The sequence below is a fragment of the Camelus dromedarius genome, chromosome 33 (assembly GCF_036321535.1).
Source record: "Camelus dromedarius isolate mCamDro1 chromosome 33, mCamDro1.pat, whole genome shotgun sequence".
In the NCBI taxonomy this organism is placed as follows: domain Eukaryota; kingdom Metazoa; phylum Chordata; class Mammalia; order Artiodactyla; family Camelidae; genus Camelus; species Camelus dromedarius.
In genome coordinates this window covers 10272685-10288438 of record NC_087468.1, presented here as the reverse complement: position 1 = coordinate 10288438, position 15754 = coordinate 10272685, and the positions used below count along the sequence as shown (strand labels likewise).

Here is a 15754-nt window from a genome sequence, read left to right as displayed (position 1 = left end):
GTTATAAAGTACCCTTCAGGTTTTTAGAAACAAGAAGCAAACCAAAGTACTTCTATTATTGCATGAAATGTTAAATATAAATGACTATATATGTATATTTCTGGAAGAAAAAGTAGGGGCAGACATATGACAAACTTGATTGACACGACTGTAAGAGCTATTAATATTGAAATAAGATGCAAGAAAAAACCAGTCATTTCTCTACTTCCCAAATTGTTAAAACAGGAAAGTTAAAAAAGTTATAAGTATTGTTTTGCCTGGAAGAAGGGCTTGAACAAGATGTCTTCATGATCCTTTTCAGCTCTATTACTCTGGTCTTTGGAGAAAAATATCCAACTCCTTTCTTTTCTTTCTTTCTTTTTTTTTTAAAAAAATTTTAGTATAGTCAGTTACAATGTGTCAATTTCTGATGTATAGCATAATGTTTCAATTTCAATCATACACATACATACATATATTTGTTTTCATATTCTTTTTCATTATAGGTTACTACAAGATAATAAATACATTTCCCTGTTCTACACAGAAGAAATTTGTTTTTTATCTATTTTTTATTTAGTGGTTAATATTTGCAAATCTCAAATCTCCAACTCCTTTCAACGTGGACTTCTAGAATGACTCCTAAGTTACTATGCACAGGTCAAGAAGCTTTATTGTTTGACCTCACAGATTTCTAATGGTCAATGTAATACTCCAAGACACAATTAAGACCAGAAGTCCAAACACAATAGGAAACAAAATAAACATACCTCCTTTTCGCCCATTACCAATCTGCACAGCAGGTTGAAGGCTTCCTTCATTTTGTAATAAATGAGGCAAATGGTAATAAATACTTGGCACTTGAAGAGATTTTTTGCTTGTTAACTCCTTTAATAGCTTTAGGGTATCATCTGAAATACAGAAGTGCAATCAATCCATGGTTTTACCTTACTTATAGAAGTTGCTGATTTTACAAATAAAGCAGTAAAAAATTTATGAGAACTAAAATGAAAGAATTTCCTTTCCTAATTTCATACTTTGGTGAATAACATTTCCATGGACACTTTTGCAACCAGAGTCTCACAGACTCATGATGTTGATAACAGTCTGAATAAAGTCCAAGTACCATGAGAAGGTAGGATGTGAATCACTCTCCTTTATAATATGTCAGAACTCAGGCCCTGGGGACACATAACTCCAAACACGCTAGCTATCTGTGAAAATGTAGTAAGTACACTGACCACCAATAACTTTCACTTTTTTATGCTATTATGCTTTACCAAAATTTCACATGGAAGATTTTTTTTTAATTCAAGTACAATCATTTAAATAGTACAAGTTGAGAATGTTCGGTACAGTTCATAACTTTCAAACTGTTTTTCAGTTTTTATGAGAGGAGCCAGTGAACCATTTAATATAATATAATATCAAACCTTGACAGGATAAGCAATATTGTTTTAAAATTCCTCTGAACTAGAGCATAAACTTTTAAGTAAAGAAGTTAGCAGCAAGGACTTGTGGCCTCAATAGCAATTTCATACCAAACAATATGAAAGCTCAGTATGAAATATCCTGAAAACTCAGAACCAAAAAGTTACAAAAGAAATGCACATGACTATCACACATGAACTTAAAGTTTAATCTCATGCTACAGAAACTACAACTCACAGGACAACACTATCCACCTGTCAAATTAAATTAGCAGATTAAATAATAACATTAAATTTTGGTGATACATGTTTCAGCTATTCAGAACAATGTCAAAAGCCCTAAAACATCCTTATCCTATTATTCAGTAATTTCCCTTTTAGGAATTGAACTTTTATGCTTGCAATAAATATTTAGTCGTTACCTTTTTTGTTCCACCATGCTGTGTGTCTGGAAATCAACAGTCATCAAAACACAGATTCTGTTTTTAAGAAAGTCATAATCTAATGAAAATAATGTAAGGCCTATCAGAAATATAATCAATTTATACACAGAGATGTTCTTCACAGAGTTATAAGTCAGGGGAAAAAACCACCCAGAAAAAATCTTATTTGCATAATCATAGAAAAATATTTAATATATTATGGTATCTGATTAGCTGGCATATTACACAGCCATTAAAAATGGTATTTTAAAGAACATTCAATGCCACAGTAAAATGCTAAAAGAGTAATTTCAAATGTAAAAATTAAGGTATAAAACACAGTCACAATTTTGAAGGAAAATATATATATGGAAAAAAGACTAGAAGAAAATAAAGAACGCTAACCATTCCATACTTTCAAATGTTATTGTGCCACAGTATAAATTTTGTAATCAGAAGGGGAAGAAAGGAACACAAATCTTTAAAAATAAGGTAAGGTAGTGAATCTCATGATGAGAGGAATTAATGACAAAGGATTATAACAAGTAATGTTTAATGAAAAAAGTATATTAATCTTGGAAGATTACATAGATTTGGAGGCAACTGATTATACAAGTTTAGCAATTTAATTATGAGAATAAGAATAGCACAGAAACAGATGATTGCATTCATTTTACTCAGGCGAGGATTTCACAGAGAGGAAACAGGTCCGATACCCTCAAAAGTATCCATTATAAAATTATATCTTTTTTTTCTTATAAGTCATATTTAAGAGCACAAATTGCTTCAGATAGCTCAAAGATTCCCCAGAGCCCATCTGAACTCCATACAAGTTACAACATAAACACATGCACTGCACCCCCCAAACTAGGAAATACATTCTTTTCAAATGCACATGGAACATTTTCTAGGATTGATCATGTACTTGGGCACAAAAGAAGCCTCAACAATTTTATGAAGATAGAAATTATCTTAAGCATTTTTACTGACCACAGTGCCATGGAACTAGAAATCAACTACAGAAAAACAAAGGAGAAAAAAAGGAAAGCATGGAGGTTAAACAACATGCTATAAAAAAAACCAATGGGTCCATGATGAAATCAAAGTTGAAATTAAAAAATATCTTGAGGCCAATGAAAATGAAAACACAACCACACAAAATTTGTGGGACACAGCAAAGGCAGTGTTAAGAGGGAAGTTTATAGTGATACAAGCCTTCCTCAAAAAAGAGCAATCTCAGATAAACAATCTAACCCACCAGCTAAAAGAATTAGAAAAAGAAGAGCAAAAAAACCCAAAAGTCAGCAGAAGGAAGGAAATAATAAAGATCAGTGAGGAAATAAATATAATAGAGATTTTAAAAAACAATAGAAAAAAATCAATCAAACCAAAAGCTGGGTTTTTGAAAAAGTAAATAAAATTGACAAACCTCTGGCCAAACTCACAAAGGAAAAAAAAGAGAGAGCACAAATAAGCAAAATAAGAAAAGAAAATGGAGAAATTATAACAAATAACATAGAAATACAGAATATCATATGAGAATATTATGAATAACTATATGGAACCAAAATGGATAACCTAGAGGAGATGGACAAGTTTCTGGAAACATACTGTCCACCAAGACTGAACCAAGAAGAAACTGACCACTTGAACAAACCGATCACTAGGAATGCAATCGAATTGGCAATAAAAAAACCTCCCTACAAATAAAAGTCCAGGACCAGACGGCTTCACCGGGGAATTCTACCAAACATACAAAGAAGAACTCATACCAGTCCTTCTCAAACTCTTCCAGATGATTGAAAAGGAGGGAATACTCCCAAACTCATTCTATGAAGCCACCATCACCCTGATACCAAAACCAGGCAAAGACACCACCAAAAAAGAGAATTATAAGCCAATTATCACTGATGAACATAGATGCCAAAATCCTCACCAAAATATTAGCAAATAGAATCCAACAACACATAAAAAAGATTATACATCATGACCAAGTGGGGTTCATCCCAGAGACACAAAGGTGTTTTCAACGTATGCAAATCAATCGATGTAATACATCACATCAACAAGAGAAAGGACAAAAATCATATGGTCATCTCAATCGATGCAGAAAAAGCATCTGATAAAATTCAACACCCATTTGTGATAAAAACTCTCACCAAAGTGAGTATAGAGGGAACAAATCTCAACATCATAAAAGCTATATATGACAAACCTACAGCCAGCATAGTACTTGACAGTGAAAAACTCAAAAGCTTCCCACTAAAATCTGGGACAAGACAAGGCTGCCCACTATCACCACTCCTGTTCAACATAGTCTTGGAAGTCCTAACCTCAGCAATCAGGCAAGAGAGAGAAATAAAAGGGATCCAAATTGGAAAAGAAGAGGTAAAAGTGTCACTTTATACAGATGACATGATACTATCTATAGAAAACCCTAAAAGGTCCACACAAAAACTACTAGAACTAATTGAAGAATTCAGCAAGGAAGCAGGTTGCAAGATTAACATACAAAAATCAGTTGCATTTCTTTACACTAATGATGAATCAACAGGAAAAGAAAGTAGAGAAACAATCCCCTTTAACGTAGCACCCAATAACATACCTAGGAATAAATCTAACCAAGGAGGTGGAAGACTTATACACAGAAAACTATAAAACACTGATTAAGGAAATTAAAGATTTTAAAAAATGGAAAGATATCCCATGCTCCTGGATTGGAAGAATCAATATTGTTAAAATGGTCACACTGCCCAAGGCAATCTACAGATTTAATGCAATCCCTATCAAATTACTCAGGACATATTTCACAGAACTAGAACAAATCATAATAAAATTTATATGGAACCACAAAAGACCTAGAATTGCCAAAAGCATTATTGAAGAAAAAGAACGAGGCTGGAAGAATAAACATAAAAGTTAAATTTTAGTATCACTTTGAATTTTTTTAAAGGTGCTTGTTCTTCACTATTGTCAATGAAATTTATACAACTGAAATTTAACTTAATATTACTTGCTTTAAATCAAGTTTAGTAATTAATAAAATTGTTTTATAAATTTACCATAATAGAAAAAGTTTTGTGTGGTGACTTTTCTCTCTGTAGAGGGTAACAAACACTGGCTGATAAGCTACTCTAGACAAATTTCAAATAGAATATTTCACATAACCCTTTGAAAATATTATCTTTTTATAAAACCAAAAATATTATCTGTACCTGAAAATTTATTTAACGTATCCTTACTTCTGTTTGTTTCTGCTCCTACACGTCTGAACTGCTGTACAATGGCATTTAGCTCAGAGGAGCGCTGAGAGATTCTATGTTCTGCTATTCGAAGACGTTCCTTCAAAGCAAGAAATTCTCGTTGATAAGCAATCACTTTTTCTAGAAGCAAAACCAAAAGTTATTAGTATATCTCTAAATTAAAAAAAAAACAGACACTATAATCAAAACAGAACCACAAGGTTAGAAATTTAAGTCACATTTTTCAGAAACAGATATTCATTTATGAATTTACTGATACAACTGGAAATAAAAAGAGCTCCGACTAGTTTTATAACAAAGCCACCACTAACGCAGTGCTATTAATATCTGTAAGAATACGAGCTCTTTCTAGCTCTTAGCACTTCAGAAAGTTAAGGGAAAAAAATTTTTTGGAATTAACACTTCAAACACAATACCAACATCATTTCTCAAAAAGTACAAAGACCATATTTGTATGAAGACAGAGAAGAAGCACTGAAACTGATACTATATCTAATAATATAATACAATATAATGAATATAACATATTTTATAGTGTAACCATTAATTTCCATTGGCTAAATGTTTCCTCTGAACTTCCTAGTCTGCAAAAATTTCCCTAGGCCACACATTGGTCAAATTCCTGATCCCTAAAAATTCAATCAGGCAGATGTAAGATGACCCTAAAAGTCAATTACTTGTATTTGAGAGATCTACAGGTGAGGAATGCCTGGTCTGGGAAATAAAAGTAGATTTTATTAAGATAAATGTAGGCATGGAAACAACAGTCTGAGACAGCTCAGATACAAGTGCACAGTGAGCAGAGGCCCCAAAACAGAACTGGACGCCAAAATCTAATGGCAGAAAAGGAACCATTCATTTATCTTGATCAGAAGCGCTGAAAGGTAGCTGAGGCTGTGGGAGTGATCTGAGCAATTTCCACAGCCTCATTAAACTAAGAGAAATCACAACAGTGCTTTCAACCTCTATACCAAGCCAGATAGTCCAAGGCATCTATTTTGACATCTAAACTACACAACCCTTAGAAAGACTATTTTTAATTTATATTGTAATCTCTGCTTTATTCAAGGATGGACTTAGTAAGAAATAGACTTAAAAAAAATAAACCTGCATGTTTCCTACAAGCTAGTCTGAAAAACAGTCAATGGTGCCATTCCTTGTCCCTTATATAAATGCCCACACAGTAAATATCTCTAAAGAATTTTGTGGCAGGGAAAAAAAGTCTCCCCTGCTTAACTGTCATGTTTCCTTATATTGCATAATGTAAGCAGTCCTAGTCCCCTTAAATTGCTGGCTTTAGGAAGGAAGGAGGGAGGGAGGAGGGGGCTGTTATCAAAAAAAGGGGTACAGGGGACCCTCACAGCACCAAAGAGGTTCTACTTACTGACCTGGTTAGTGGTTAAATAAAATTCATTACTACACATTTCTGGCTCAGGCACTTGTCCATATACATATACTCACAGTAAAAAATGTTAAAAAGACACTATTGACAAACACAAAACTATAAACAATTATACCATAAACAATCATAACAAGAGACACAAGATTTATGTGGTGAAAACTATAAGCCTTTTGCTGAAGCATATAACGGAAGAAAAAGAAATGGAGTAATTTCTTAATCCTAAGTGAGAAAAACCCAATGCGGGGAAAAAAAAAAAAAAAAGATAAATTCTACCTTAAGTTAAATAATGAATTCAACATCTTTCAAAACAACGACTTTTTTTTTTGGAATGTGACATTTAACGCATGATTCTAAAGTTCATCTAGAAGAATGCTTTTAAAAAAGATCAAAAAAAAAAAAAAACAACTCAAAATAATAACGGGGAAATGTTACTGCTATGAGATTGGAACATACTGTAAAGCTACAGAAAAGAAAATAGTGTGGATTTCCAGGTGCAAATAGAGTGAACAAGGGCTGATGACACCAAGCAGACTGTGTCCAAAATTAGCACGAGCAAACTGTCCTGTGAGTTCTTCCCTCTGTACCTTTTACCACTTCCACAGTGCCAAGACAGTGGTTTCTAGGCATCTGCCACTTAAAAAGAATCAGAACCCTTTGGAGAAACAACTTGAAGTTGAACCTGGAACATTCTTGTGCGAAGTAAGAAAATGTTACTTTTTTAAAAAGACAGGGCATGTCAAAAGTGGCACAGGAAGCCACCTGACGGGCTCCCACTGGCCAAATTTGGGGCAATTTAAGTAATAAAGCAAGTATGGATAGTAATGGACTCTAACTTATTGAAGAAAAGAAGAATCCATGAATCCACATTAATAATAAGTAACAAACAACAAAGGAGAGAAAAGTGTTTCTCACAGTGGAATGCCAGCTTATAAATGATGAGAGAATGATGAATGTTAAAAAAAAATCACTCCTCTACAACTATCATAGCAATAACTGATTAGGGCACGACTCAAAAACAGATGCTAAAACCAGTGACAGTGTGATAAGGGACAGGATGTATCATCTCAAAGCATCTCCCCACAAAGTACTTATTAATTTACCGGGGAAAACATGCTAAATTTACCATGGAGAAACCTGGCAGATATCATCTTTTTTTTTTTTTTGTATTATTTATTTTATTTGGGGGGAAGTAATTAGACTTATTTATTTTTAGAGGAGGTACTGGGGATTGAGCCCAGGATCACATGCATGCTAAGCATGCGCTCTACCACTCGAGCTATACCCTCCCCCCAGATACCATCTTAATCAAGTGATCAAAGTTCACATCAGCAGTGATGGAACAGACATCACGTGCTCTCTGATGTGATTCACAGAAGACGCATCTCACTGATGTGGTGCTCCTGCCAAAAACGCATCACTTGAACCTAATCTCAAGGAAATGTCAGACACATCCAACATGAGTGACAATGTACAAGACAAAAAGCTTGTGCTATAAAAAAAAAATGTCAAGGTCATTGAAGACAAAGGCTTAGGAACTGCTTCAGATTGAGAGTCTAAAGGAGACAAGACAACTAAATCCAAAGAGATCCTGGACCAGAAAAAATGAACACTAGAAAGAACATTACTGGGAAAAAAGTAACAGACTATAGACCACAGGGTAGATAACATTAGGCCAAAGTTAAATTTCCTAAATTTGACACCTGTACTGCGGTAATGTAAGAGAATTCCTGGTTTTAAGGAAATAAAATTATTTAGCAGTAAAAAGGCATGATTTCTGTAATCTACTCTCAAATGGTTCTGAAAAGAGATATCTATAGACGGAAAAATGACAGGGGCAAACATTCACAATATGTGAAATGTATAGAGAAGTTATTTGTACCATCCTTGTAACTCTTCATTTCTTCATTTGAAACTGTTTTAAACATTAAAAAAAAAATGTTTTTAAAGTAAGCAGGGGGACAGGATGCATACAGGTTCAGTCTTTCAGCTGCCCTTGAGAGGCAGGGAGGGTACAGAGCTAAGCGCAGTCTGCCCTACACGCATTTTCTTGGTACTTTCTGAAACCAACCTTCCCAGAGGCCAGCTTTACAAGCAGGGACAGTAACCAGCAGAGAAATACCCCACCTCTAATTCCAAACTGCCCCCCTGCCTTGAGGTGAACTGACCATGCTTTTGAAAAGATCTGCTGGGCCCATGGACTGCTGGATAAAGTCACATGTATTTTTTTTCAGGTTCAGATGATGTTGTTGCTCTGAGTCCAGAGCCCACAGCTATGAAAGGGCTCAAAATGGGTCATTTCCCATCTTTCTCACATCCATCCTTTGCTTTCAACTCCACCCTTCCACGTTAAAAGTTTTCTCTCCATGGCATCAGAGTTAAGTTCATATTCCATCTCTATAGAAAGCCAAGACAATGTGCTTTGTAAAGCCTTCAGCCAGTCCTGCCGGGAATTCCAGGGACGCGGCTGGCTCCTGTAAGCAGAGAGCAGTACACATGGTCTTCCCACGGCCCTCCCTTGTGGTGTACTCCATCACCCCAACAAGGATAGTGTTACTGGCGACTTCTAGACTTGTCTCCACTCATACGTCCCACAGTACTATCTTGCTCTCTTGAGTGGAGTGGTGTATCAGCTCCCAGAAGTTTACTTCAAACTTTAAAACAATAGACCAAAAAACTCCTTCAAATTAGCAATTTGTGTTTGACAATTTCCTATTTTCAGCATTAGTATCAAAATTCTTATTTTTTCTTTTCTTTGAATCATCTCAGTCAGTTTTTATGGGGAAACTGGGAGAGAACTCTGACACTGTCATCTTACTGGGAAGTACCAGGTTTTGTTTACTGTTTTGTTTTTACTATAGAGTGAATCTAACTTTATTTTAATTGTAGAGAAGTATAGGTTCTGATTAGACAATGAAAGTACAAATCACGTTCTGTGAACCTAAGAATCTGAAACATGTAAAATTTCAAAGGAAACCACTTTCATTTCTTCATCAAATAATCAAGTCAGTTTTCCAGTGAAAAGGGTATCTTTAGGCTTTCAAAGAATTACTGGCTGAACCATATGAAATTGCTGATAGCTGATCATTTTTAACAAAAATGACAATTTCACATGGCTCAGCAATTTAAATAATAGCTTTAGACTCAACAATTTAATTTAAAAACCTATATATATGCACCCCAATGTTCACAGCAGCATTGTTTACTTATTATTGTATTACTTAATTATTTTTTTATTTTGGGAGGGGTAACTAGGTTTATTTATTTTTAGAGGAGATACTGGGAATTGAACCCAGGACCTTGTGCATGCTAAGCATGCATTCTACCACTTGAGCTACACCTTCCCCCCTCACAGCAGCATTATTTACAATAGTCAAGATTTGGAAGCAACCTAAGTGTCCATCAACAGATGAATGGATATATACATACATACACACACATACACAAAATGGGATACTACTCAGTCATGAAAAAGAATGAAATTTTGCCATTCCCAGCAACCTGGATGGACTTGGAGGGTATTGTGCTAAGCGAAATAAGTCACAGAAAGACAAATACCGTATGGTATTACTTACATGTGGAATCTAAAAAATACAAATTAGTGAATATAACAAAGAAGAAGCAGACTCTCAAATAAATAGAGAACAAACGAGTAGTTTACCAGTGGGGACAGGGAAGGGGGGAGCAGCAATATGGGGGTACAGGATAAGCTACAAGGATATATTGTACAACATGGGGAATATAGTCAATATTTTATAAATAACTATAAATGGCATATTACCTTTAAAAAATTGTGAGTCACTATATTGCACATCTATAACTTACGTTATACAGCAACCATAATTCAATTTTTTAAATCTATAAATAATGTCTATAAAAAATTAGCACAAAGAAGCACTAATAACTAACACCCAATGTGTAGTACATAAAAACAGAAAACTTCATTTTTCAAACAGTACACTGTTCTAGCAAGATGTGGGGAAAACTACTTAATTCTATGAGTTAACATTTAAAAACTGGACTTTTCATGTTGAAATTAAAATTCCCAAAAATTAAACCCACTTTAAAATTTCTTAATTTAATATTTAGCAAATAATAAAATTCTGGCACCTCAAAAAATGTGGACAAGTCATCTGACCCATTCTTCTGTCCTTTAGTATGACACTGAGCAATTTCACACACATAAAATTCTTTTTAAAAGCATGAATGAAGAACTCGCTGAGTAATAGATTCCAAAATTTAACAAGCTGTACTTTTCAGGAAGTCATTGCCCTTGAAAACATTTTCTTTCACACTCACCATTCTTATACAACCATTTTTAAATAGAAAGAAGAGGGCCTAGATGAAATTATGGACAGCTTCCCACTTACAAATCTCTTAAAGGAAAAATAAAAGAACTGGGTCCGAAATGTGGTTTAGGACAATGAAAGTCTAGAAAAGCCAAAAGACAGGAGTCCAAATGAAATAAGTTGAAAGAACAGAATTTGAACAGACAATTCTAATGAGAATGGGCAGATAAAATTACATACAAGACTAGGTATCTCATTGTCTCTCTAATTTTACAGTGCATGAGAACCACCAGGAAAAGCTTGTTAAATCACCAAATTCTGGACCCCACCTCCAGAGATTCTGATTCGGTACGTCTGACCATGGGGCCTGAGAATTTCTAACAAGCTCCAAGGTGAGGCTGAGTCACCCACCGAGTAGCACTGAGGTAGCCAATACAGTCCCCAACACAAGTCTAGACTCCAGCAGCCTGGAAACTCACTGACCTCGTCCTCTCCTCTGGTCTAAATGTTCAGAGATCCAGGGACAGGAGGGGTTCATTAAAACGTCTAGGTCCATAATTTTCAAGATTACATTCAGGGCAGAGAGGGGCTTTGAAATATCCAGTGGATACCTATTTCCAAGGTCTCTTTTAAGAGTCATGTAGAATTAACAAGACCATTCCGTCTTTGGAGTATCTTAGTCAAGATCCACAATCTAAGCATGAATCATGAAAAGACCTGCAACCCTTCTAAACTCAAACAGGAAGATGGGGCTCACAGACATACAGGATCATACGCTTTATTAAAATTACAACAGAGAATGTAATTCTGTTTGTTCCCCTACATGACATTTTCACTATGCTTACAAAACAGGATCCTAACGAGTGAATACCAGATATGCTACGGATTAAAAGTTTCCTGGAACACAATCACTATTTGCAAGTTGTCCCGGATGTAATATAATCATTAACAATGCCATTCAAAACAAACTTCCAGGTAGAGATTTAATAAGTTAAAATCTATCCACTGATGTCATAAAGCTTAATACCATAAGATACGATGCTGCAAATACCTAAAACACATACTTTCTTAGAAATATTTTCTTAATCTACATAGTTGCAATCATTTCCCCTGAGTCCCCTAGAAGACAGGGCAATATCCTTTTAGTAATTTTATCATAAAGTCTCAAATTCCATTATCATCGTGAAACGAGAAGAAAAAACAGTGATTTGCATAACCTAGGATAATGTTCACTAAAGTATACTTAGCCATAACAACAGTTCCTTACTTCCAAAAAACATAAAAAATGATTTTATGCAACCTGATGTTTTGAAATTCAGTAAGCCATAAGGAGGTTGGAGTAAAAATTATCGGATGATTATAAACTATTCTCCTTAAGTACTTAAATTTATTGGCAGACATTTTCCATAAAGGTGTTGCTATGTTCCCAAAAGAAAAACAAAGAACTAACTGTATTCTAAAAGATATAATAGTATGTATTTTCTTATGAAGCATTCCTCAACACAGAGCATTTTACTTTTCATTAGAGTCATCTCTACTTAAAAAGCAGAAAACTGATAATCAATTCTACACTGTGGACTAGCTCTACCAACGAACACGGTATCCTCTTATTGAATTTCCCTATTTAGACCTGGTTATTCCTTTTATGACTGATTTCATGATTTCTGCTTCCCTCTGCTCGCTTTCCTCTTGTTCCTGTATCCCACCTTTCCTCCTTATTCTTCTGCAAAACACTTTTCAAATTCTTCTTCTGTGTTTCTTTCTGGACTTTTCATTTTCAACCATAAACTTCACTTCTCTCCTTCCCTCATATATTCACGCTCCCCCATCCATCCCACAATAGTCCCATAATCTCTGTTGTCTTTTTTTTACTTCAGTTGATGATTTTTTTTTCCTTCAGTTGATGTTAACAGACCACTTGCCTAGAAACATTAACTTTGTAGTCTTTTGTAACTTTCACTGAAAACAGCTGAGAATTTAGGATTTTTCCTTCTTGTACCCATAATAGCAAACAGAAAGAAACTGACAGAAGAAAATATTTCACATTAAGATGAACCAGAAAATGAATGTAGAAAGACAAGCTGTCTCACTCTAAACTCTAATAATGTTGGTAAAACAGATCATAAAAGTGAAATCTCAGACTATGAGTCTTAGATGACAATATCCTACATGAGTTTTCTCGAGTTCAAGGTCAGGTCTTTCAATTACAGACCGAAACAGAGTACACACATTTCTCCCTATCCTTCCTGCTAAGTACAATAAAAACCCTGGACATTACATATTAAACAAACATACAGAAAATGCTGAATGGTAGAGAGAAGTCAGACAGAAGAGATCTTGGGACCCAAGGAATGACAATAGTGAGTTCCCTGACTCATGCTTTCTGCTTCATATATTCCAGACTGGGTACTAGAGAAGCCAGCATCCTGGAAACACCATCAGGAACACACAAAAATGCCCCCAAGAAAAGCCCACTCTCTCTGACCAAAGCGTTAAGGATGGGGTGACTGAGCAAGACTGAAAATTTTTAGACAATAATTGCTTTATTCCAGCCAAACATCATGAAAAAAAAAACCCAAAAAACCAGAGTCTCAGCCCCACCCCACTGGCAAAAGCCAAGTAGGGAGTCTAGACTTCCACCCTTGCCCAACTGTAACAAGGACACACATACATACACACACACACACACACACACACACACACACACACACACAGGGGTGATATCAGAGAAGACTGAGTAAGGGTCCAGGATGTTCACTACCTGCAGCAGTAATGAGCATCCCTGGTATGGCGTCAGTGGAGGCTACATGGAGAGCAGTATCGGGGTACCTCCCCCCACTGCCAACCAGTGGTTCCAGCACTGGACTTCTATGCTAACCTGGCAATAATGAGGCAGTACTTCCCTTTGCCCTCCCAGAATGGTGTCAGAAGGGGCCAGCTAAGACAGACAACTTAAGTACGACCCAGATTCTCATAACATAATACCCAAATGTCCTGCATACAACTCTAGTCACTTATTACACTAAGAACCAACAAAAGCTTAACACGAATGAGAAAAGAGAGTCAATATGAGCCAACACCAAAATGACACAAATGCTGGAATTATCTGATAAGGTCTTAAAGTAGCCATCATAAAAATGCTTCAATGGGCAAATTAAACAAACAGAAAACAGAAACCCTAAGCAAATAAATAAAAGATGTTATTAAAACAAATTGAAAATTTTAGAACAGAAAATACAATAGCTGAAACAAAACACTTAATGGATGAGTTCAATAGCAGAATGGAGAAGACAGAAGAAAATATCAGTGGATCTTGAGAAAAATAACCAAAATTTCCCAATCTGAACAACAGAGAAGAAACGGATTCAGGGGAAAAAAATAACAGAGCCTCAGAAGTCCTTGGAACTAAAACAAAAGATCTAAAATCTAACATTCCTGTCATCAGAGTCCCAGAAGGAAAAGAGAAAGAGGGTGGGGTGGAAAAAGTATTAGAAGAAATAATGGCTAGAATTTCCCAAATGTGGCAAAATACATAAACCTCCATAAAGATTCAAGAAGCCAAGAAAATTCAAAATAGGATAAACCCAAAGAAACTCATGCCGAGAAACCATAAATAAACTGCAAAAGAAACTAGCAACAAAGAAAAAAATTCTTGAAAGCAGCCAGAGAGAAACAACAGGAAAAAAAAAAAAAAATGAATGACTGCAGATTTCTCATCAAAAAACCAGGGCAACCAGAAAAAGTGGCACTAAATTTTTCAAGTACAGATCTTCCTCCATTTAGAATTACATCCCAATAAACCCTCTGTAAGTTGAAAATATTGTAACTAGAAAATGCATTTAATGCATCTAATCTACTGAGCATCATAGCTCAGCCTAGTCTATCTTAAACACGCTCAGAATACTTACAATGTCCTACAGTTGGGCAAAATTGTCTAATACAAAGCCTATTTTATAATAAAGTGTTGAATAGTTCATGTAATTTGTTGAATACTGTACTGAAAGTAAACAACAGAATGTCTGTACAGTACAGCATGGTTGTGAGTGTATTTGTAGCTGACCCTTGCGATGGTGTGGCTGACCAGAGCTGTGGCTTGCTGTCCTGCCACTGCTCAGCATCTCAAGAAAGTGAGACCACTTATCACTAGCCTGGGAAAAGATCAAAATTCAAAGTACGGTTGCTACTGAATGTGTGTTGCTTTGGCACCATCGTAACACCAAAAAATCATTTAGTTCGAATCATCGTAAGTCGGGGAACATCTCTACTGGAAAAAAAAAAAGAATACCAACCCCAAATTCCATATCTGGCAATATTACCCTTTAAGGAATGAAGGGGAAATCAAGATATTCTCAGACAAAGGAAAACTAATGGAATTTGTCATCAGCAAAACCATGGAATCTTACTTAGCAATAAAAAGGGACTACTGAGACACCCAACAACTTGGATAGACCTCAATTAGGCTGAGTGAAAAATGTCTATTTCAACTGGTCACATACTGTATGATTCTGTTCCTATAATTTTTCCAAAATGGCAGTTATAGTGATGGATAACAGATTGCTGGTTGCCAGGAGTCAGGGATGGTAGGGGATGGAGAAGCAAGTGTGACTATAAAGGGATGGCACAGAGGGAGACCTTTGTGATGATAAAATTATTCTATTTCTTGTTAGTAGTGCTAGTTACAAGAGCCTGCACATGTGATAATGTGGCACAGAATTACACATACCCATATTACAATGTCAGTTTCCTGATTTTGACATTGTACACTATACACATATAACTTAGCAAGAAGTAACCATTGAGGGAAAATGGGTGAAGGTTACACTGTATTTGTCTGTACTGCCTTGGCAGCTCCCTATAATTCTATAAAATTATTTTAAATAAGCAGCTTTTAAAAGGCAAAACAAAAAAGAATTGATGATTTTTTTAAAAAGCAAAACAAAAAAGAATCAATGAATAAACAATAATTTCTAAA

General features: G+C 35.4%; 1 protein-coding gene across 4 annotated transcripts in view; it reads right to left on the bottom strand.

The window, feature by feature from the left end:
* Positions 1 to 15754, bottom strand: part of MGAT4A (alpha-1,3-mannosyl-glycoprotein 4-beta-N-acetylglucosaminyltransferase A) — an 87139-nt gene that overhangs the window by 38700 nt on the left and 32685 nt on the right. For 3 of the 4 annotated variants that reach the window (XM_031441134.2, XM_031441133.2, XM_031441135.2), the window contains exons 3-4: positions 5047 to 5214; positions 750 to 890 (exon numbers count right to left, since the gene is read on the bottom strand). In XM_031441134.2, coding sequence (XP_031296994.2) covers positions 750 to 890; positions 5047 to 5214 — 309 coding nt within the window. The remainder of the gene's footprint in view (positions 1 to 749; positions 891 to 5046; positions 5215 to 15754) is intronic. The other variant, XM_031441137.2, reaches the window with a different exon arrangement.